A 21,677-nucleotide genomic window follows, 5' to 3' on the forward strand; every position below is an offset into this window, starting at 1 on the left:
AAAAAAAAAAGTCAAATGCATCCTTCACACTGGCATTACACATATATTGAAAAGGATTATGTATATGATACAAATCCCCTTTATTTCACTTTTTAAAAATCTGTTCTCTTTCTCCAAAAGCTCTCCTCAGTTTATGGTGCTAAAGGATGGTGCCTCTACTTACTTTCTTTAGTCACTTCCCTGTTGTTTATAATGTGAGGAAAGTTTGATTGTTTTTTATTATGTTCTGATATTAGTGTGAACACTTGCTTGTATAATGGTGTTACTGACTTCCACTGTAGAGTAAGTGCAGTCATATTTAGAAGTAAATGTCCATCTCCAGTGTTGTATTTGACTGTGACAGCTGTCATAGAGTGAGTTTCTGTCCACCCACTCACAGTATCTGGAAGATCTTCAAACTGAATTAGTACACAGGCTTCTCAACCAAAAGCTGTGAAAATGACCTGGGAAATCAGCAGCATTTTTGTTCCTTCAGAATGTCAGGCATTCAAAGAAGTCATCTAAACTTACATTGTATACTTTTTCCACTCTCATCTTTCTATCCCGCTCTGTTGTCTTTTTTTTTTCTTTTAATAGGTTAATATCTTTGGCTTTTTTCTTTAAAGAACTGTATTTTTTTTTTCATACTATCACAGAAAGCAGATATTTCAAGTATGTGTTAGGCACAATAAAAATGCTTTTCATCATCTCTTTTCTTGTTCAGATTGGGTTTTTGTGTTTGCATAATACAGGTATTTAGTTTCAGGGTAACAAAAAATTGAGCCAGCAATTCTGACAGTGGGCCTTTCTGTAAGGCATGAGCTGTAGAGTGATTCTGCCTACTCTGTATGGTTTATAAACAGTGGATCAAACCCTTAACGCCATGAACTGAATATGAATAGTATGTAGAGGAATGATTTGCCCGGATTTCATGTGAGATGTCAGATTGCTCTTCATTTATATTCACTGCATTCTTAACTCATTATTTCTGCACACAGCAGTTTCATTAGTGGTTATAAACTTCAGCCAAGTTCTGTATGAGCGCAAATTGTTTACTAGAGTACGGTTGTCTTTTTAAGTTACACTGGGCACATCTGACAGTTTATAAAACGCTCATTGAATTAGCACAAATTCTCAGATGCTAAGACAGTTGCTCTGGGGATAACAACTGTACTACTTGAATGTAATTTTGTTAGGCAAGTGTTATCATGAGGAATTTGGAATTTTGTTCCAAAAAATATTTTATAAAAGAAGTACAAAGTGATCAGCCACGATCACAGAGGAAGTCTACAGATGAGTACGATGCTGAACCCAAGATCTGCCAAAGTTTATCTTAGGCCATCCTTTCTGATGTTCTACATTGTTCTGTCCAAAACACTGGGCATGTCACTTACTTTTTGCTGGTGTGGTGGTGTAAAGACACATTTGTGATCCATTTCCTGTAGTTTTTCTTGTAGCACCCTTAGGTGTTGAAATACTGAAAAGAAACTAACTCTTGAATAATTTTCGCCTAATAAGTAGCTTTTCAAGTGCAAATGCAATCAAATGTTAAACCTTTATCTGGTTTATGAACAAGATACTTTTGGTTTGAGTCAGTTGTGGGTTTTAGAGGAGAGGGAAAGGCCAGGGATATGCCCATTTTTTCCTTTTTTTATTATGTTTTTCAGCACTCCAGGCTGTAGTTCTTGATGGTCTGAGAGTGCTGTAATGACAGAAGGTTCTGTATTTTGCAATGTTCAAAGAATAAAGATGTTGGATAAGTGGTGACAATGTATTCTTTCTAGACTCATCTGTTTAGCTTCACTCCAATTTGCTGTCTTGTCAGCAAAATAAACATTATGACAAAGAAATCAGCTATCATTTTTCATTCCTTAATGTCCTTTGTTCTTGGGGAGTTTGGTTATTTATGGCACTCAGCTGAGAATAATAGTAACATTTTTATTTTGTATTAGCTCTGAAAGCCTATGAGATCATGATTTTTCTCCCATTAAATCAGGTTCATTGCCTGTTAATCACTTTGGCATCTCACAGTTGCAGGAACACAAATTTACAGCCCTCTTTTAAACTGTTGAAATTCAAAGAAATTTTTCAGTAAAACAGATCAAATGGTGATCTAATTCTTTCTCATCTCTGGGACAGACCATTTCTTGGGAGAAAATGCACTGCTAATAGAAAGACTTGCTATTTTGTGTGAAAGATCTTATACAACAATCTCTTTTTATCATATATCTGCATACTGCTATTACTGGCATGCATGCATGCATGCATTTTACTGAGTTGCACCTGACTTACTCATGCAAAGCTGTCTCAGTGTCTTTTAGGTGGCTACAGAGTGTTCTCAGTCAGCACAGGCAAGCAAATCAAACATGTCTCCTACAACCTGGTAGGGGGTGGTGATGATCTTACAAGGAACATGGTACGTCATAATTTCCAGCCCTTCCAGAAAGGTGCTACTGTGCCGTTGTATAAAATCATGGCTAAACAGGGAGTCTCTTTATTCACAAGTTTGTTTATTTTACTTTTGAGGTTGTTTTATGTGGTCCTTGGGCATGGATGATGAAATTGGTGAGGCCCATATTTCATCCCCAGTTTCCAGATTACTAAGTACTTTGCCCCATACTCTTTTTCAAGAAAATTTATGTTTCAGTCCTTCAAACAATTTTTTCTTTTGTAGAAATCCAGTGTGCAGTTGCTGCAAAAGCAAGGATGATTATACAGAGAGTAGTGCTGAGTTCACGCCCTGGTATGTATTTCTCTCTAATAAAGGAGCAGTGTGTTTGTTATGTTTGCCTAAATGGTAAAGGTAGAAACAGACACTAATTTAAGATATTGACATTTATATATCTTAATATTGCATGCAGCAATAAAGAAAGTTTATTGTGAAGTGTATTTATTTAGTCTGTATATACAGATTTTTAAACTCTTGGGTGAGAAAAAATGGTTAATACATAATATATGATAAAACAAGTGTAGGGACTCGAAGAAAGATTAGCAAGCATTGCTTTTTAGTTCTGACATTTGTTCTTTTTGCATTTTAAGAGATGACTAAAATTAAGTATTTTGTTACTGTTCATTTTTGTTTCCTTTTGGTAAATGTTGAATCTTTTCTTCCTCCCATGTTTCAAATGTTTGTTTTTTTAAATTTATGCTCTTGAGGATCTGTTTACTTCCTTTCTTACACAATTGCCTTGTTACAGATGTCAGCACAGTATTTTGAATGGTGAGTTTATAAATTGTCTATTGTAGAAAACCCACACGTGTGCATACAGTTTTTGGAGGAGTATTGTATGCTGCTCAATGCCAAAATACTCCCAAGAGGCAAGAACTATTGTGTGACCTGCAAATAAGTCTTTTCTAATGTAAATCAAATGTTACAGCAGTAGCCTGCTCTAGTTGCACAGTCACTCTGAGATAAAGCATGCAGGGTATCTGGCACTCTGCTTTTAGTGCGGGTGGTTCCAGTTGCCAGGCTGATTGATCTGCTGCGTGTGATACCAACCTGAGGATGAAGCCTCCAGTTCTGGGGCTCTTGGCATAAGTTTTATAGGTGTTCCTGAGAAGTTTTAATTTAAGGAGGTCTGTCTATAGCTGTGAAGGGATGCTCTTTGCAGCATATGCACGTGCAGTGGCGATGGTCTGTATTGCCCCAATCTCAGAGTCAAAAGAGACTGAAAGGTGAGAGTTTAAAACTTACCTGGTTAAAATTTATGGTCATTTGGTACTGGCAAAATAGTGCATGATGGTTTTGTTATGTGTGAGAAGTCCCAATGCATGTCTTTGTTTTGAAAATTAGGGGCTTTTCAGCACATGGGGTATATAGAACCATTTTTTGAGAATGGGAACAGTCCTACTGCTTTTTTTTTTTTTAATTTGCTCTAATTGTTCATAAAAGTTATGTGTAGCAAACAGCATAGAAACTGTCCGTCAGTGCAAGTGCCTGGTACTGGCTCAGGTAAGCTTAAGCTGACAGATCAGCTCGTCTTCAGTACGGATGGTGGCACTGCACCCATTTAAATTGTAATCTGTGACACAAAATGTGAAAGTTGGTTGGTAGTTTTATACCTGAGTATACAGCCTAACTTGCTCTAAAAAGGACTACCTTAAGAAAAGGCCTTCCCATGTTGATTAAGGGAAGCTCTGTATTGATTAATTTATTTATTTGATTTTAAAATAATTCTAGGTAAGAATGGAGTGCCAGTGGCTGAAAACTTCCGACTGGAACAAAGTACAATAGCAGATACAATCCAAGTGGGACAAGTGCGTGTTAGAACCCTTTATCTCTCTGTGGACCCTTACATGGTAGGTGATGGTCTTAGAGCTAAGCCAGAATTTGTTTTTTAAAATATCTTAAACTCTGTAGCTGTCATGATGTTTAACACCAAAGTTACCAGTTACAGGACGAATGTATCTCTAGTATAACTTAGTAACTCTGTTCATTCTGATGGAGTTATATTGGGAAAGAATTTGGCATTAATGTGCCTGTGATATATATAGGAATATGACTTTATAGGACCAGGAAGAGACTGTGAGCCCTGGTATACCATTACAGATTTGTTTGTATCTGCTTTTTCTGAACTTTGCCTTTTTTTATATGTTTTTTAACTTCTTTTTTTTTGCCATGAAAGGAAGTTCTTTTCAGTTGAGGGGAGTGTGGGTAGAGGAAGAAGCAAGAGACATCTTTCATGGTGAAGCAAGAAACAGGCATGATCAGGGAAAAAAATTCTAGACAAAACACGTAAATGATTCAAGTTAAATGTTATTTAGCTATTACCAGTTTTGTTTACAAATGAAAGTCGGATTTTCTCCTTAAGTGGATGATGACAGGACAAAAAAGTGTCAATACTTTGTAAACAATGGAAACAGAGAGAGGATTAGTGAATGAAGCTGTAACCAGCACTTGCACCTAATTCTACAAAACTGAAATCATATGGTGGGGAGAGCTGTGGGTTGAAATGGAAGTGAAGGTAGGAGGAGAACCAGACGGACCCAGTCTGCCAGTATGTAGAAGTTTGCTGTAAAGAGAATTCTGATCATTTGTCCCCTGCATAGATGGAGATAGTGGAAAACAAGCAGTCTTAATTTCAGGAAAGTAGGTTTAGCTTGGGCATTAAAGAAAAGTTTGAGAAACCTGAAGTACTGACTCAGGCTACAGAGGGAAATATAAAGAAAAGACTACAGATTTCAAGATGTTTCATTAAACAGATCTTCATCAGGGATGGTCTACATATATTTGGCTATTCTTCAGTGCATAGGCGTGGAATAAATGACTTGTGAGTGTTTTTTTCAATCCTACATTTCTATCATTCATCCAGTTAAGGAATGGCATTTATAGGATTCTCATCAGACCCAAACCAAGTTGCACGGCTGACTCTGAGGCAATGTCTATAGAATGTGTTGGTCTTGGTAACGCTGCTGGAGGAGGTCAGAATGGTCTGTCCTCCTTTTGTACTGAGCAAACAAGAGGGGAAAGAGGGATCTAAGAAAAGATGATGAATTTGGGGGCTTATTGAGAGATTTTTGTGTTTGTGTTTGAAGTTTTAAACATATCTCATTGCCAGCTTCGTTTGAACTCCTGAACAAACCACATGTTCCACTTGAGCCTCTCATTAAAGCCTTGTCTTTCAGCGCTGCCGAATGAATGAGGATACTGGCTCAGACTACCTCCTGCCCTGGCAGCTGTCTGAAGTTGCTGATGGTGGGGGCATTGGGGTTGTGGAGGAGAGCAGGCACGATAACCTTGCTAAAGGAGACTTTGTAACTTCCTTCAGTTGGCCCTGGCAGACAGTGGCAATTCTAGATGGAAGCTTGCTACAAAAGGTAATGTAAATGCAAAGCCCAGATTGTCGCTATTTTCTTTTCTGAAACCTTTTTTTTTTTTTTAAATAGCGGCTAGTGATACTATTTCTTGGTTAAAAACAAGCCAACGTTATTGGAGCAACCAGTTCTCAAAAGGCAGATCAACTCACAGGTGGCAAAATCTGTATCAATTTCTCATTTTTCTTAACAAAGAAAAATATAAATGCTTTTGTTGGTTGCCAGACATGCCAGTATTATTTCAATTGTTGGATTTTTAATAAATTTCCCTAAAGCTGCTTCTGTTAATTAATTCTGTTAATTATTCTAATAGTACTTCTGATCCATGAGAGTGTAGTCATAAGACATAAAAGGCTTTAGATATATTTAATTCAATTTATTTCACTAACATATGCTAGTGGAAGCTTTTACTTGAGATTTTACATCCACAGAAGAAAGGGTATTCAATATTAACTTGAAAGTGGGGAGGTAACAGTGCATTAGGGATGTCGTGTTGATCATCCTCGTGTAACACAGAAAATTATTGTAATTTAAGAATGTATACTCTCCAATAAACTCCTTCCTTTAGGACCCTTCGCCAGTGATCTGCAATCACAGTATTTGATAAAACAGTGCTATTTTATCCTTTATACTAACATGGGTATAGTTCACCATTGCTGGAAACTTATCTCCCAACCACTTTTTGATGCCTCCATGATTTAAGTTTTTGTGACTGACTTTGTTTAAAAACTTCTTCTAAAACTGTGAAAATATTATCTTTGTTTCATTTTGTATAAACCTGCTGTTAGGGTAGAGCTAGTTTATAGATAACTTGTACCTTGCCTGGTAAATATCCTGAGTTAGTCTTCTATCCTCAGACAATCAAACAGCAAACAGCAAAACCTCATCTTAAAACGAAATGAACGCCACCATGCGTTTCTGTTTTGTAGCTTGTTCCACAACTTGTAAGTGGACGCCTTTCCTACTTTCTCGGTGCAGCGGGCATCACAGGACTGACGGCGCTGTTAGGTATAAAAGAGAAAGGACACGTGGCTATGGGTGCAAATCAGACAATGGTGGTGAGCGGAGCAGCCGGTGCCTGTGGCTCTTTGGCCGGCCAGGTAGGTAGGCTTGAGACATACAAGCATACTCTGTTAACCAGGTTTATCTTATGAAACATGCCGGTTAGTAAAGGTATGGATAAAATCATTGTAAACATGAGGATGTATAACTCCATGGGAAGGGCCAGTTTCACAGGTTTGGCTCACACTCTCACTGAGAAAGATTGTAAGTGTGAAAATTCAGTTTCATGAAACTGGGCTAGGAGAAAACTAGGTGATTACTTGTCACTAGCATAAATAAAGTAGATGGTATAAATACATGTATTTACTATATATTTATATAGTAGTCCACCATTTGAACACAGTCTTTGAGTTGACTGGCGACTTTCATTTTTTTTCTACATTCGAAAATAGTAAAAAAATGTAGCAAACCCTTTGTGTTGTGTTCCAAGACATCCTTCGTGTTTTGAGATTTACAGACCTTTTATTCTCCTCAGCTTTGCAGAACCTGTTGCAGTGGGTTTGTGTGTGTGTATGTGCTTATCTACAAATATGTATGTCCACACATATGTATATACACACACACTCTAGATATTAAGCAAGCTTAAGATTTACTGATAAAGAGTAACTATGAAGAAAAACAATGCATAAGCAAATCTATGAAGAATGTATTTAAATCGAGTATTGTCCAGTCTTTTTGGCCTTTTATTAGCTATGTTAGGGTACTCGGCAGGTGGTGATTTTTTACTATACTTGGCTCTCCACTACTGCCAGTCATTTCTTTTCTGAAACTTTTTTTTTTTTTTAAATAGTGGCCAGTAATTGATGAGTCCACAGACTAAACCTCCTGCAGTCAGTGAGTTTGGAAGGACGGCAGATTTCAACTGTACCTGCCCCTTCTCTAGGTGTGAGGAAGGAGTGACAAAGGGGCAGTTGCATCACATGAGATAGGAGCATGCGCTGATCTTTGCTGCCTGGGTTTAGTGGGATGGGGGATAACTGTAACACCCCCTAAGGCCCCTGTCCTCCCACTGGTACCTTTATGCAGATGAATGATCTAACTTCTCTTTATTATTTGGGTTTTTTTTGTTTGTGTTTGCCTTTTTTTTAACTGTGCACCTGCAGATTGGCCGTCTGGAAGGCTGCTCTAGAGTAGTGGGGATCGCTGGCACAGATGAAAAGTGCTCCATTTTGGTCCAAGAAATGGGGTTTGATGCTGCTATCAATTACAAGAAGGGGAATGTGGCAGAGCAGCTACGTGAACTCTGCCCAGGCGGTGTGGATGTTTACTTTGACAATGTTGGTGGAGACATCAGTGATACAGTTATAAGTCAGGTGATTATACCAGCTGTTGGTTTTATTCTCATCATTCTCCAACGTCTGCATACCCAGCTTTTAATTAATTTATACCGGCGACCAGCCTGCAATACAGCAGAGCAGGCTTTCCACTTCATTGATCTAATCCAGGTGCTGATCCTGGTCTTGAGAAGAAATCAGATATATGAAATCAGTGTCTGTCATTTGGACTAGCCACACAATTTCTGCTTCTCGTCTCTCACTTCTTTGGCCAGGAGGCTTGGTAATACTTTAAAAACCTTGTCTGTCAATGTAGTAATCGTGTATTTTGTCAGCTTTGGTTTTCTGGCTTCACAAAAGACCAGCTCTGCTGAGCGTCCATAAAGACTCTTGACCAGCCCTCTTCATTATTAACGTGAAACTGCTCTGTCTCATGGCAGGGAGGCATTGGTGGCAATGCCATCTTTGGAACCTCTAATCACAGCTGTATCCAACAGCTGTATCAACTTCTTTGTCCTATTACCCCTCTCCTCCTGACAAAAAGGGCGCACAGTAAGTGTTGCAGCCCGAAAGGACGACCTCCTTCCCCATGAGACCAACGACCAAGTTTGTGATCCACCTGGGCTGAATTAAGGTGAAATGACACCAGCCAACCAATTTAACAATTTAATAATACAAAATGCAAGGCATGAGGTTACATAAATGACTCAACGGCAAGTACTCTAACTAAACAATTCAACTCAACAAACAAGTCCCCTGCAGCACATCCTTTACACTTCGACAAAGAGAAGAGAGAGAAAGAGATAGAGACAGAGAAAGATGGCAAAGAAGATATCACCACCCATGGATCCAGCAGCGTCCTGTTGGTCCTCTTGATGCTCCTTGGTGGTGGAGGTCCCCATTTTCGCTTCTGATGGTGTCATTTTTTATACAGTCTGAGTCCCACAATCTCCGTCTGATCCCAAGAAACTTCATGCATATGCAACAGGCTGATTCCAAGAAACTTCATGCATATGCAACAGGCTGATGCAACAGGCAACGGCACATCTGCAGGCCTTGGTGTCTCCTCTCACTGTATCTCTGCCCTGCAGGAATTGGTCATTGTGCCTGTACCGTATCTCTGCTTTATGGGAACAGGTCCTTGCGCCTGCACTGTGTCTCGGTGTTCTCTGGGGTCCACTCCATTTCGAGGCATGTTCAAGCCATTGTACCAAAAAAGGTGTGGGTTCCTCGGAACCGTGAAATGTTTAAGACAGAAACCGCATATTGGTCTGCCACAGTAAGATAAGAATTTCTTATATTCCTTGTATTTAATGCCTTTTTAAATTACACATAGGCTGTATAACATTTATTTTTCCACTATTGCTCTGCATTTATCTGTTTGAATGTTGTCATAGGTTGAATGAGACTGCGTGCAATTCTCCCACTCTCTTCTAGGAAATGTGGCTCTAAATAAGGATACCCATGTGAAAATTTTGCAATGTAATCTACTCCATCTCTGGAAGATTTCATTTCTGAGACCAAGGAATGTAATTTCTTTCACTTTGTGCTGTCCCAAACAGATGAATCAGAACAGCCATATCATCCTATGTGGACAGATTTCTCAGTATAACAAAGATGTGCCTTATCCTCCTCCGCTGCGTCCTGACATAGAAAAAATACAGAAAGAAAGGAATATCACAAGGTATATAATTTCTTCTCCAGAACTTGTGACCAGGTTCCAGGTAGATTGCACACGTGATGTTGTGACTCTGATGTTTGGAAGGTAGTCTGTAGGTCGGCAATAGGCACATGTAATCGGAACAGAATGTTGCCATATTAAACAAGGAAACTATAATTACAATGTCAGTAAATCCTTTCTCTTACATTTGTCTATACCAGCATAAAAAATGGGAAAGGATGTTAACATAATGTCTGTTGTTATGCTTTGTTTGTGGATGTTTGATTTAGTCCTGGAGTCTCTGACAGATTCTTCAGTACTAGGGAAGATGTTGCCATGGTTCTGTTCTCAGATGTTTTGCAGAGTGCCTTCTCTACAAGTGTAGTTCAGGCAGAGAGAAAATCAAGTATTTTTAAAGAAAGGATGCAGCTAACATAGTGATTGTATTGAAATTACACTTTTAGTATTTGGGGTTTTATTAGATAATGGGACTGCAGGTGTGACAGATCTATACAGGTAAAACATTGATTTTTGTTACGACTCTGGGAATTGCTAAATCTCCTGTCAGGATTCAGGAGCAGAGATTAGAAGCAAAGTTTTAGGAGATTTTTCATTCATTGCATTGCAGAAAGTTGGGGAGACTTTTGATTTCTGTGTAAATGGATTGATGTCTTCTAATTAAAACTCTTTTCTTGTCCCTCTTACTATTGTCTGCACTTCTAAAAAATGGATAAAAATACTAAACTACACCATGCATAGTAGAAGGCAGTGGAGAGTTTAGTCAGTATGTTGCTACAAGTAATTATAATTTTTGATGGTCATTTCAGTTTCTCTTGATTGTTATAGACAGCTGTGACAGCGGGTTGTGCAAAATTTTGGGGAGCCTGAAAGTTAATTTATGCCCACCATCTAGGTGCGGATCCATTAATTATTCTCCCTACCACAAACAAAAGTAAAAAAGAGGAGGAATTTGCTCACATTTTATGGATGTTTGCTTATTCTGGTGATACTACTTGATTTTTATTACTCTTCTCTCTGATGCTTGAACAGAATTACTTGTCTAAGACCAATGTTACTGTCAAGCTCCCACTGCAGGGAGTTGTCTCCACAAGCTGGCAAAGCTCTGAGCTAGATCTCATTGTAATTAGTACTCATAACCCTTCAGTTTCAATAATGCTGTTTCCTGAAAAGATTTGTAAAGATTTCAAAATATGCTGACCAACGTTTCTTAAATCGAGGCTCATTCTTTTCTTTCACAGGGAAAGATTTTTAGTGTTGAACTATATGGACAAACAAGAAGCTGGTATATTACAACTCTGTCAGTGGATCCAAGAGGGTAAACTGAAGGTAAGAACTTCTAAGTTTAATCTATGGCCTTGGATACTACCTCCTTAGATCATAGCCTGACTACCAGAAGTACAATGTCTTTGTCCCTGTCTCTCTTACCATGCCTCAGAACTGAACAGACGTTCTTAAGAACGTGTAAGTATAATTGAAAGCTTACTAGGTAGCACTGTTTTAGTAGGCACCTGTTGAGGATGGTGTAACTGTAAAATGACAGACTTTCCTAATTACATGCTGCTGATGTCTCTATTCTTTCTTTCAGCACAGGGTGCAAGTGCCTTTTTACTTAAGGGATCAGACCTTCAAAAATACATACTTTAAAATACGTGATTAGTTAGTGTCCTGAATGCTTTTGGGGATCTTGTCTGAAATTTTGTTTTAAGCTTTATAGTCACCGTTTATTATTTTGTGATGGGTAGATGCTTTATCCATCCCTTCCCTATGAGATCTGTCTAAATTAGTTTTTGATTCTTCAGATGATCAGTAAATTTTCCTGGGAAAATCCTGAGATGTGAAATTTTGGCAGGGGCAGGGATGTTTCAGTTCAGATTGAAGAATTAAATCACCTCTGCGTTTATCAGAAAGTATTCTCTCCTGTCTTGATGAAAGAAACTGGCCCAAACGGAGCACTGTCCATTGTAGCAAGAAAATTCTTTAGATTTTGGTAGTTTCTATGGCAGCTTCATGGCACGTTTCTAAGACATTTTAATGTTGTTTGAAGAAAGCTAAAAACACTTGTTTGCCTTGACAGGTCAGAGAGACGATGGTAGAAGGCTTAGCAAACATTGGTGGTAAGATTTTTACAACATTTTAGAAGAATAATAATCTGATTAAATACAATGAGAGTAGAGGTTAATTGCCTCCTTTGTTTCATTTGCCAACTCAGATTTTTGTATTTTATCTGAAACATGATTTTTATGTTATAATATATATTTTTTTCACAAGGTATTAAAAATGTTCTGTAAGAAGATTAGTTAAAAAATCATTGAGTATAAATTTTGATTTGTTTTGTTTTGTTTTACTGGGCGGCTGGAATTAACTGGTAAGATGCTACCTTAGCAGCTGGTGATAGTCATCTTGATCTTACAGATTTAAGGTGCTGCCCATTTCTTAGAACTTGTGTGTAAGAAAATGGTATTTTGGAAACCTTGAACTTATACTTGAAAAACCCCCGATATCTAACAGTGCTTGTTGTTGGATTTGCTAACAAAAAATAAATTGAAAAGTACTCACAGGAAAGGGGAAAGCATATTAGAGATTGCTAATCAAAGTAAAAAATAATTTATTTTAAAGGAACAAAATAGCCTGTAGCCTGTTCAAAAAATCTGTAACAAAGAAAATACAAAAATGAAGGGGGTCTTGTGACTCCAATGAGACAAAGCTGGAGAGACAGGTGATTCAAGATGTGCTGTACAAATGCTTCCCTTTCAAGTAACAGGGAAGAGTATGATTTACTCCATGTTGTCTTTAGTCCCGCAAGATTGGAAACCGGTGGAGTTATGCAATAGCCAAATCTTACAGATTTAAATTTATTCTAGTTGTTGCTACTTACTGGTATAGATATGTATTTTGAAGGAATTTGATAAAATATAGCAGTAAATAAACAAATATTTCATCCTTTGTTTACTCAGATATTTATTCTTTTGCACCAGCTTCTCGCATTTATTGTACTACCTAGAGTATTTATAAACCTTTTCCTTTCAGAAAGGTTTGTGAAACCCACATCTTCAGTCACGCTTTTGGTATTTGTACGGCATCTCACAAAAGCAGCAAATGTAATTGTTAACTTGGATAGAGCCAAACAGTTGCTTACAAATCACGTTTTTTAATTATTACACAAAACTGCCCATAGCAGTTCATTACAGACTAGCTTTTTTTTAACCTTCTTAATTTAGCACATCATTAGGAATAAATATGTTTAGGTCCAAAATGTCCAAGACCTCTCCTTTTTGGGGAGCTGCTTAATACATTTGCTTCTACCATTTTTTTTTTTTTTTAAAGTTACTTGGCACATTCTGCTTGGCACTAACTTACTTCATTATTTCTCTTGAAGCTGCTTTCCAGTCCATGATGAATGGAGGCAATATTGGAAAACAGATCGTCTCAGTTTCTAAGTAAAAGTAATTGCTTCGGGAAAAATAATTGGATTCTAACTCTAACAGTGAGCAAGTTTTTACTCATACTAATTTCCATTTTCTTAAATAAACCATTAAGTTCTTTTGTATGTACTGAAAGCAGAGATTCTGGGATGCTAATAAACTAAATCGAACTGGAAACAGGAATGCAGTCATTTATACTAGAAACAAGTAATACATCCTTTGACATGATTTTGACATTTGCCAGCTAGAACACTTGCAAATATTTCATCGGTGTGGTTTGAAAGTTAGAACATCCCAGGAACCATTTCCAACGAGCGGTTTGTATGCAGCCACCTAGTTTTGGTCTTTAAAAGAATTTACTAGTGTAGATGTGCACCATCCCCATGTTAGTTTGTCTCAGTGCTCAGGAACTTCTCTAGGAATTTTTTATTTACTAGTGTAAGTTTGCCCTGACAGTCCAATCAATCTAGCTAATCATTTTAGAATTTAACTGTTCTCATTTTTACTGATGATTGCAATAAAAAATACCATTTCTGGAATTCAAGGTCTCTAATAACAAAGGTATTTCCATTTTGCCATCTGGAACAAATTTTCACTGATCTGTCCTGTCCTTTTCTCTGTATTGTATCATTATATCCCCTATTTTCGGGGCACTTGAAACGGGATTCATTTACAATTCCATCTGCATGCAATCTCAGATGTTAATCAGAGATAGGTTCAGGTGTAGGGGGAGCCTTGTTTACTCTTCTCAATCTTTGCATTCCAGACTGAAGTTTTCTTTTTCGAATTCCTTTTCTAAAATCTATTGCATCTTATTTTTATTATAATCTCTCCAATTTCACTAGTTTTTATGGTTTTCACACCTCTCCAGGATGACAGAGAATCTCAAAACATGCTGCCTAATGACAGAAGGAAACTTTGCAGACAATTAACCTTCTGTTCCCTCAGTAATTTATCTTAGGTCAGAATTTTTGGTCTAACAACGCTCTTTTACCATCTCAATGAGTCACATTTCCAAGTTTGACTAGCATAACCCCAATCCAAAGAGACTGTTGAGATTAAGTATGTGTTTTCAAAAGCAAGGAACAGAAAAGGGAACAGATAATTATCTTAAAGACAGAATTCCACTACTATGTACATTTAGAGACATTAACACATTTAGAGAATAGAATTGTTCATGACACATTCTGATTTACAGGCTTTTATTTTTAATTTGTTTGCCTTTAAGAGAAGTGCTTGGAAACAGCAGGGCCAGCTGAATTGTCCAAAGAATGGATTATCTAGATCTGTGTGAGTCACTGCCTAGGCCAGACTAAATGGAATCCAAGGACTAGGAAAGAAACACTATGCAAGAAATTTGGCGTTATAAATGATTTTGCACGCTGTGGAAAGTAAGATGAGTATCAAGATTGCCTAATACGGTTGTGAGCAATATGAAAAACAGTCCTTTTATTTCCTAGTGCTGAAGCTGGCCCTGAAAGAAGGAAGCATGCAGTGACGGATGCCATAAACTTTGAGGAAGAGAAAGACACCTGCAGTATAGTATTAGGTGGTCTAAAATATTCCAGTATGCATTTTTCAACTACAAAACAAGTGACAGGATCACTTTCAGCTAGATTGTGAATCCAGCTTCAGCATAACTAACTCAAGCAGCATTAATAACAGTGTCACACTGGGAGAGAAGCCAAAATTTTTATGCAGTAAAATCAGTATGATCGTAATTGGCAAATGAAGACAAAAAGCAACAGGTGAGTGAACTTCTATGAATTCCTGCATATTGACTGTTTATAGATGGTAACTCTGTTGTGGAAGTTAAGCAGTGCAGGCTTGTAAGGCTTGATAATTTGTATGTATACTAAAATGAGAGGCAGGAGGAAATGCAGTGATCCTGAGCACTGTCTTTAGACTTGGATTCCTATCATGTCAGATGGATTTAATGGGGAGGGAGCTGATGGGAATACAACCTTTCCAAAATGGTGGCTCTGATGAGTGTGCTGATGTGGCCATTGTCCCCTTTCCTTTCTTTCTTCCCTCCCACCTGCTCCCACATGCATATGCCTGATAGGAATATTCAGACTGAAACAGCATCACCATCACCCTATGCACCCTGTATTTTGCATTCAGCTTCTGCCAGGCAGCAGATTAGCCTTAATGCACTTTAACACACTTAAATTTTCTGACTAAATGTCATCCTTACAGTTCTTTCCTAAAGCAAGTATCTAAATGCAAAAGGAAATAGCCCACTTCATATACGTGACCAACCATTAACACTCCACAGTTTTCCCATATTTGGCTTCCTCCAGTCTATCCATTTTATTTCAGTTTCAACAGCCTGTTTTGAGAAAAATAATTTTTATTCTTAAAATTGAGAACTGTTCTGTTTTATTCCAGCCTGCTTGGAAGGAAGCATGACATAGGGTAGTATCCAAAGCAAGCTAATTAAATACCTGTATATTTCAAAGAGACTTCAACTATGAACAGTGGTGAGTTTGTGTTGTAGAAGTAGTGAGGGGCACAAAACTGAACACAGGATTCAAGGTGCGGCCTCACCAGTGCCGAGTACAGGGGCACAATCACTTCCCTACTCCTGCTGGCCACACTATTTCTGATACAGGCCAGGACACTGTTGTCCGCCTTGGCCACCTGGGCACACTGCCGGCTCATGTTCAGCCGGCTGTCAAACAGCACCCCCAGGTACCTTTCCGCTGGGCAGCTCTCCAGCCACTCTTCCCCAAGCCTGTAGCGTTGCATTTTTACACCAGTTGCTTAGTAATCCACACAAGTCATAAGCCTGTTAAGAGCTGATGATATGAGGGGTGATCCAGAGTGAGATCATGCTGAGATACTGATTCTTTACTGCAATAAAGGCAGCTTGATTGCAGCAGCATTCCCGTAGTTAGGTTAGCTATGGAGGGTAATATAGGTTCTGTCAGCTCTAGCTATAGGTTCTTTCTCAAATAGCTTTAGGGAACAAAGGAAAAAAAAAAGATAGGGACAGTCAAAATAAACCTCATCCTCGTACCCCCAATGTTTAGGATTCTCACAGAAACATTTCTTTACTTGTGAATCCTGGCTCATGTTACCTCTTAAGAATAAATAAAAATCAAATGGAGAAAATGCTATAAACCAAGCACCCACAGTTGTAAAAAATATAATACAGCATTTTTTCACCTTGTCTTAATTTCTTTATTGTAATAGTGTGACTCTTCAGCAATCGTGTATTTTGCACTATAGGAGAGGTCTCATTTAACAAAGGTGACAAATAACTGGTAACAAAAATCCAAGACACTTTGGATGTAGTAGATGGATAGTCACTGGCTGCAGAAGCACCAGCGTTTGTCCCATGAAGCTTTACCTTACAAAGATGGTGAGTGATAGTTTGTAAGATCTTAAGCAAGGGCAAGCATGAATTCAGAGTTGGAGTTTGTGACTACAGTAAGGTACTAGAACTTTAGCTATACAATCTTTATAAATAAGCATTTCTTCTTGCAAAATGTAATAAACAGTATTGGGCCCAGAGACTTTTTTTCTTATTTTTCTTTGAGCCAATATTCTGCTTGTTTGTATTTGGTAAAGTTTTATGCACTTTTCCATGCCTTCTCCCCTTTGCACCTTGAACAGTTGCTGTTGGCTGTTCTATATTTCATTTTCTTCCCTTCTGCTTTCTTACCCTCCATTTTTTTCCCCTTTTCCTTATTTTTTTTTTTTTTAGTTCATCATGTTTCTTGCCCTCCTTCTTGTTGGCTTCTTCCTTGATAATCAGAAAAACATGCTCTTTTTCATAGGTGCACCTATTAGTAGTTTAGTGCTAGGCCGTGTAGTTTAGTGTCAGCATTTCATGGAAAATGTCAGTGATACCATGAAAAGAGCTTGCCCAGCCCTGACATAAATGTGTCTTACTGCAATTTATAGTAGCTGTTGCTACAAAAGTGGAGAGAGTGAAGGGAGATGCCTTTCAAGTAACCTCATCTCTTTATTCTATATTTTAATGCATTGATTGTAGAAGCAGCAGATGCAGGATTACTTAGTCCTGTTGTTTGTAACATTGCTCTCCTCTATTGCTACACAGCCTTCCTCTTTACTGGGTTTGCTTCACAGTGGGAGATGTTTATACAGTCCGTAAATAGACTGCCAGGGGATAAAAGATCACAGGCAGATGGCATTATAAGGAAGGGTAACAGCAGCTGGAATAAGCTGAAACCTAGAAAATAGTGAGACACAACTGGGAACTCTTTAGGAAAAGCACAGAAAGAAGCCGAAGGGAGTCAAGACTTTTTAGCCACAGGAATAGAGAATTTTGCAAGCAGAAAGATACCTTGGATAGCAAAATTCAGTTTTCCTACAGCACTCTACTCTGGGTGGAGTGGTGGGAAGAAGGTGGCTGAACAAGTCAGCGTTATTGAAAGAAAACTGAAAGTAGGAAGTAACAAAGCAGTGTTTATGCAAGAATAGGGAGATGCAATTTATTTTTATAGGAGACTGTCTGAGGGCAAACAGTGAGAGAAGGCAGTAAGGTTTTATGGGGCTATGGGTCTACCCTCCTCTGCTCCACCCTCTTCGTGGACTGGCTTCTCTGTATCTCCAAGACCTTCCCACAGTCCCTGCTCCTCTGCAGGAAGGAGCCTTCCTCACCCCATCAGCCTCTACTTGCTTTCTTTTGCTTCCCAGCCTGGGGAGTGTGAGAAGGGAAAGTAAAGGGCCAAGGACCAGGGTCTGATGGGGTGAAATCTGGACAGGAGTCAGCACAGTTGGACTTTCTCCTGGTTCTGGGGGCACCTGGGGGAGGGCCAGGACGCCATCTACTGGTGCTTTTCCAGCTGGGATGGAGCTGCCTGTATGTCCCACTCCCTCAGAGCAGTAGCTACCTCTGGCTTTCGGCAACAACAATGCCATTAGAAAGCCGCATGGGTAGCAACGAGCATTTCAAACTGGAACAGCCTGTTCCGTGTCCTTGGGCCAGGCAGCCCGGGCGAGCCTTCGGTGCCCTGCAGGCAGCAGTCTCTGAGCACCTCTGCCAAGGCCAGCTCTAGAAAGGGGTTCTTTCTCTCTGAACTTTTGGAACTGTTTTGTTTTGCGTGGGGTTTTTTTTTGGTGTGTGTGTATTTTTATTTTTTTTAGTATGCTATAGAGATAGCGGGAAAAGCACAGGGAAAAAGCCTCTGTCCCCCCTATCCTTGCATTTTCCACTGCGTGGAATGCCAAAATCTCTTTATTGGGATCCCTGGGCTGGACAGGCCTTCACTGATGACAGTTATAGGAAATGATGCATGGCAATGGCATTCCCCTGGGAACTTCCCTCTGCAAGTTTGCTCAGCCCTCAGAGCACTGAGGGTAACGCATGTAAAAGAATCTTCTTTTTCATAGTTGATGTTATGCATTTCACAGCGTCTTGGATATAATTCACTGATGAACACAAGAATTCCTTCATAAGCAAACAGCAGCACAAAAAATTACACGAGCTTTTTCTAAGAGACTTAAAAAAATAAAAATAACAAAATGTATTTGAAAGACATTGTCAGATTTTTTTTTCTTTCCAAATAATCACTTTAAGTATCCTTTTAAAGTAAATTCAAATGGGAATTAAGTATTTTAAGGGAGCTCCTCCATGCAGATTAAAAAAAAAAAAAAACAAACCAACAAACCCTGCAGGGTATTGTAATAGAAGCATTTATGCTATGAAAGATTGATTTGTCACAGATCATACTCATGTCTGCCAGCAGTATGTAAAGTACTTCAGCAGTCTGGGTCCATGATCTGCCACTTGTTTTGCTCACTTCATGTAGCTCTCATTTGTCCTCCTCATGAACAACTTGGAAAGGATACTACTCTACTTTGGAAGACCTCTGCATTCTCATGCTTACCCCAAAAGAGCCATGCAGTGCTATTTTAAAAGGAAGAACTATATGCCAGAAGAAATGCCAAAGCCATTTGCACCCGTTAAAATAAAAAAGTTAATACATAGAATATTTTCATCCATAATTCATCCATAAATGGGAAAAACATATCATAAACCATGTAACACACTGAGAGATCTTACACTGATGCCAACTAATGTAATTGCTAAGATACATTACAGCACAATATTGTGTTATCTTCTCAGTAGAAATGCAGCCTTTCAGTGAGCAGAAGAGCTTAAGTTTGAAAGAGGACCAAACCCAGGCAGTTCATCAGGACAACACAGGGCCTGTTATCACTGGAATGTCTCACTTCAGTCCACTATGATGATCTGTGCCTTCTGGGCACCACAGCCAACAGAGGAACAAATGCAGTTTTCTTTATAGCGTGGCTTGCAGATTTATAATATCAGCATAGTTGTTAGAGGTTTGTCCAGTTAGCACTGGTTCATTTAAGTGACTGGCAATGTATTCTGGGAGATGGACTGGATTTTATGAAACAAATTTATTTTGTTTGAATTTTAAGGAAAAACATACTGTGTTGTGTTTTTTGTTACTCATAGTTAACTTGGGCAACCACTTGCCTATATGATAACGACAGCTAAATGAGGGGCTAGCTCCTAGTCTATGCTTCTAAGAACTTTCAGCCTGCTGAGATACAAAGAATTGAAAAACTTTTAAGAGGGTATTGGTAAATATAGTCTTCCTGTTTTAAAAATGTACAGCTCATATAGGAAAGTTAGTTTTTCCTGCTAAGGTTTTAGAATATTGGAAAACTCTTTAAGAAAGAAAAAAATCTGAATTAATGTGAGACAAGGTAAGTTTCACTTGTCTGTTAGGCAACAAAAAGCTGCAATAGCTGTGTCTGTAGAGCAAGAGCTAAGATGTGCTTCCTATGCAGGGTAGAGTTCAAACTTTCTACAGTGTGCTGCTCTTCACTGTGATACCAGGGCAGTAGCATAGTCCTTTTCTCTCAAAATTTATTACATCATTGCCACATACGTATATAATTCACACATCAACCACATTTCAGAGCATATGATTCTTATTTGGGTCCTTGGAACCAGGGATTACACATCTACAAATAAAATCTCTTTGCTCGCCACACTAAGAATAGCATTAGGAGATTCTTAACAGAATTCCATCCATCTACCAAACACATCCCATGGAGCTAAAAAGAAAGCATTCGACAGACTGTAAGATTTTTAAGTCCATAGACATTTGATTACACTGAGATTCGATTACACTGCAATCAACTGCTACCCCACAACAAAAAAATTCTCATTTCAGGACAGGGTCTTGTCACGGGGTATAGATGTGAAGTACTTTGTTGCCACTTTTTGTGCTTCCTGATCAAATAAAAGTAATTCAATTGCGAAATGTCAGGTTTTTTATTGATTTTTCAGTAGTGTTTCTCACAAGTAAATTTTGTGCCCTGCCTCTGATTTTTCTAACAGCTTTGCAAAACAAACTTATGTAGCAACAAATGACATTCTGTATTCTCTTAACAGTATAATTTGCATAATTTAACTTAAACAAATTAGAGTGTTACATTCTTTTTCCTATTATACTGTTGATCATTGAGGACAAGGAATTAAGGAATAGGAAAATTGTCACCTTTTAGAAATAACAAAAAGTCTTAGTTGCAGTTAATATTGTCTTCCAGTTCAATCTATTTTCCAGTGTGTTCTACTACAGTCACTGCTGTTTTTCCCCTAAGGTGCCATAAATAAATTACCACTCCTTTTTCTTGAGGAGCCATAAATAGGTTACTGTAAAATTACCTAAAGTATTTTAAATGTTCCACTCACAGCAGTCGTGCAAAGCAGGCCAGTGTTCTTACTTTTAAAGGCACCTCAGCGCTCTCAGCTCTGGATCATTGCATTCTTCGTAAGTGTTAACTGTTCTATCATTTTTAGACTTAGAAAAACTGAAGGGGGAAAAAAAAAGTTTTCCTAGGTTACTTTTTGGCACATTTGACTGAGACCCAGAAATACAGGCCTGACCCCCACGCTTACAGCATCAGACCCCATGATCCCTTTGGGCTCTCCCATCCCTACGACATTGTCTCCATTCTTTGCTTTAAAGCTGAACTCTGACTACAGCTGGGAATCCACTGTCCTTTCACTGGTCAAGTGTGGGAAGATAGCAACCTCAGCAGTGGAAAACATAACTACTTCCTCCCAGAGAGAGCATGCTAATTAGCCAGCACTTCCAGGATGAGAGCAATAGGCCACAGCTCAGGTAAATGTAAACACAAATACACATATACACACCTAACAGCCTGTGAACTGCTCATAAATAGCATTATGAACTGAAAAAGTATGTAAGCATAGGACTCTTACTGTGAAGGCCACCACAACACCTCTGCAATAAGCATTACTTCATGAAGACATATGGTCTAGTCTTGTAAAAATATATGTAAATCTTGAAATAAAAAGCAAAGTTAAGCACAAATCCTGGAGCTCGTTATCAAGATCTATGCTCATTTTCCCCAGCCTTATAAAAAAATCAAAAATTTAATGAATTAAAAATATTTTTCCATTCACAG

At 38.5% G+C, this 21,677-nt stretch overlaps 1 protein-coding gene across 1 annotated transcript; it reads left to right on the forward strand.

Annotated features, from left to right (window-relative positions):
• Positions 1–2,685: 2,685 nt before the first annotated feature.
• On the forward strand, positions 2,686–13,616 carry PTGR2 (prostaglandin reductase 2; the record flags this gene model as incomplete). The annotated part of the gene is made up of 9 exons (XM_082000443.1): positions 2,686–2,722; positions 4,160–4,278; positions 5,605–5,796; positions 6,723–6,893; positions 7,959–8,168; positions 9,692–9,813; positions 11,049–11,136; positions 11,885–11,924; positions 13,187–13,616. The coding sequence occupies 9 exons, from the start codon at positions 2,686–2,688 to the stop codon at positions 13,249–13,251; spliced, it is 1,044 nt and encodes a 347-aa protein (XP_081856569.1). The 3' UTR covers positions 13,252–13,616.
• Between the last annotated feature and the right edge of the window lie 8,061 nt (positions 13,617–21,677).

This window comes from Phaethon aethereus (assembly GCF_964289735.1).
Source record: "Phaethon aethereus genome assembly, chromosome: 5".
NCBI lineage: Eukaryota > Metazoa > Chordata > Aves > Phaethontiformes > Phaethontidae > Phaethon > Phaethon aethereus.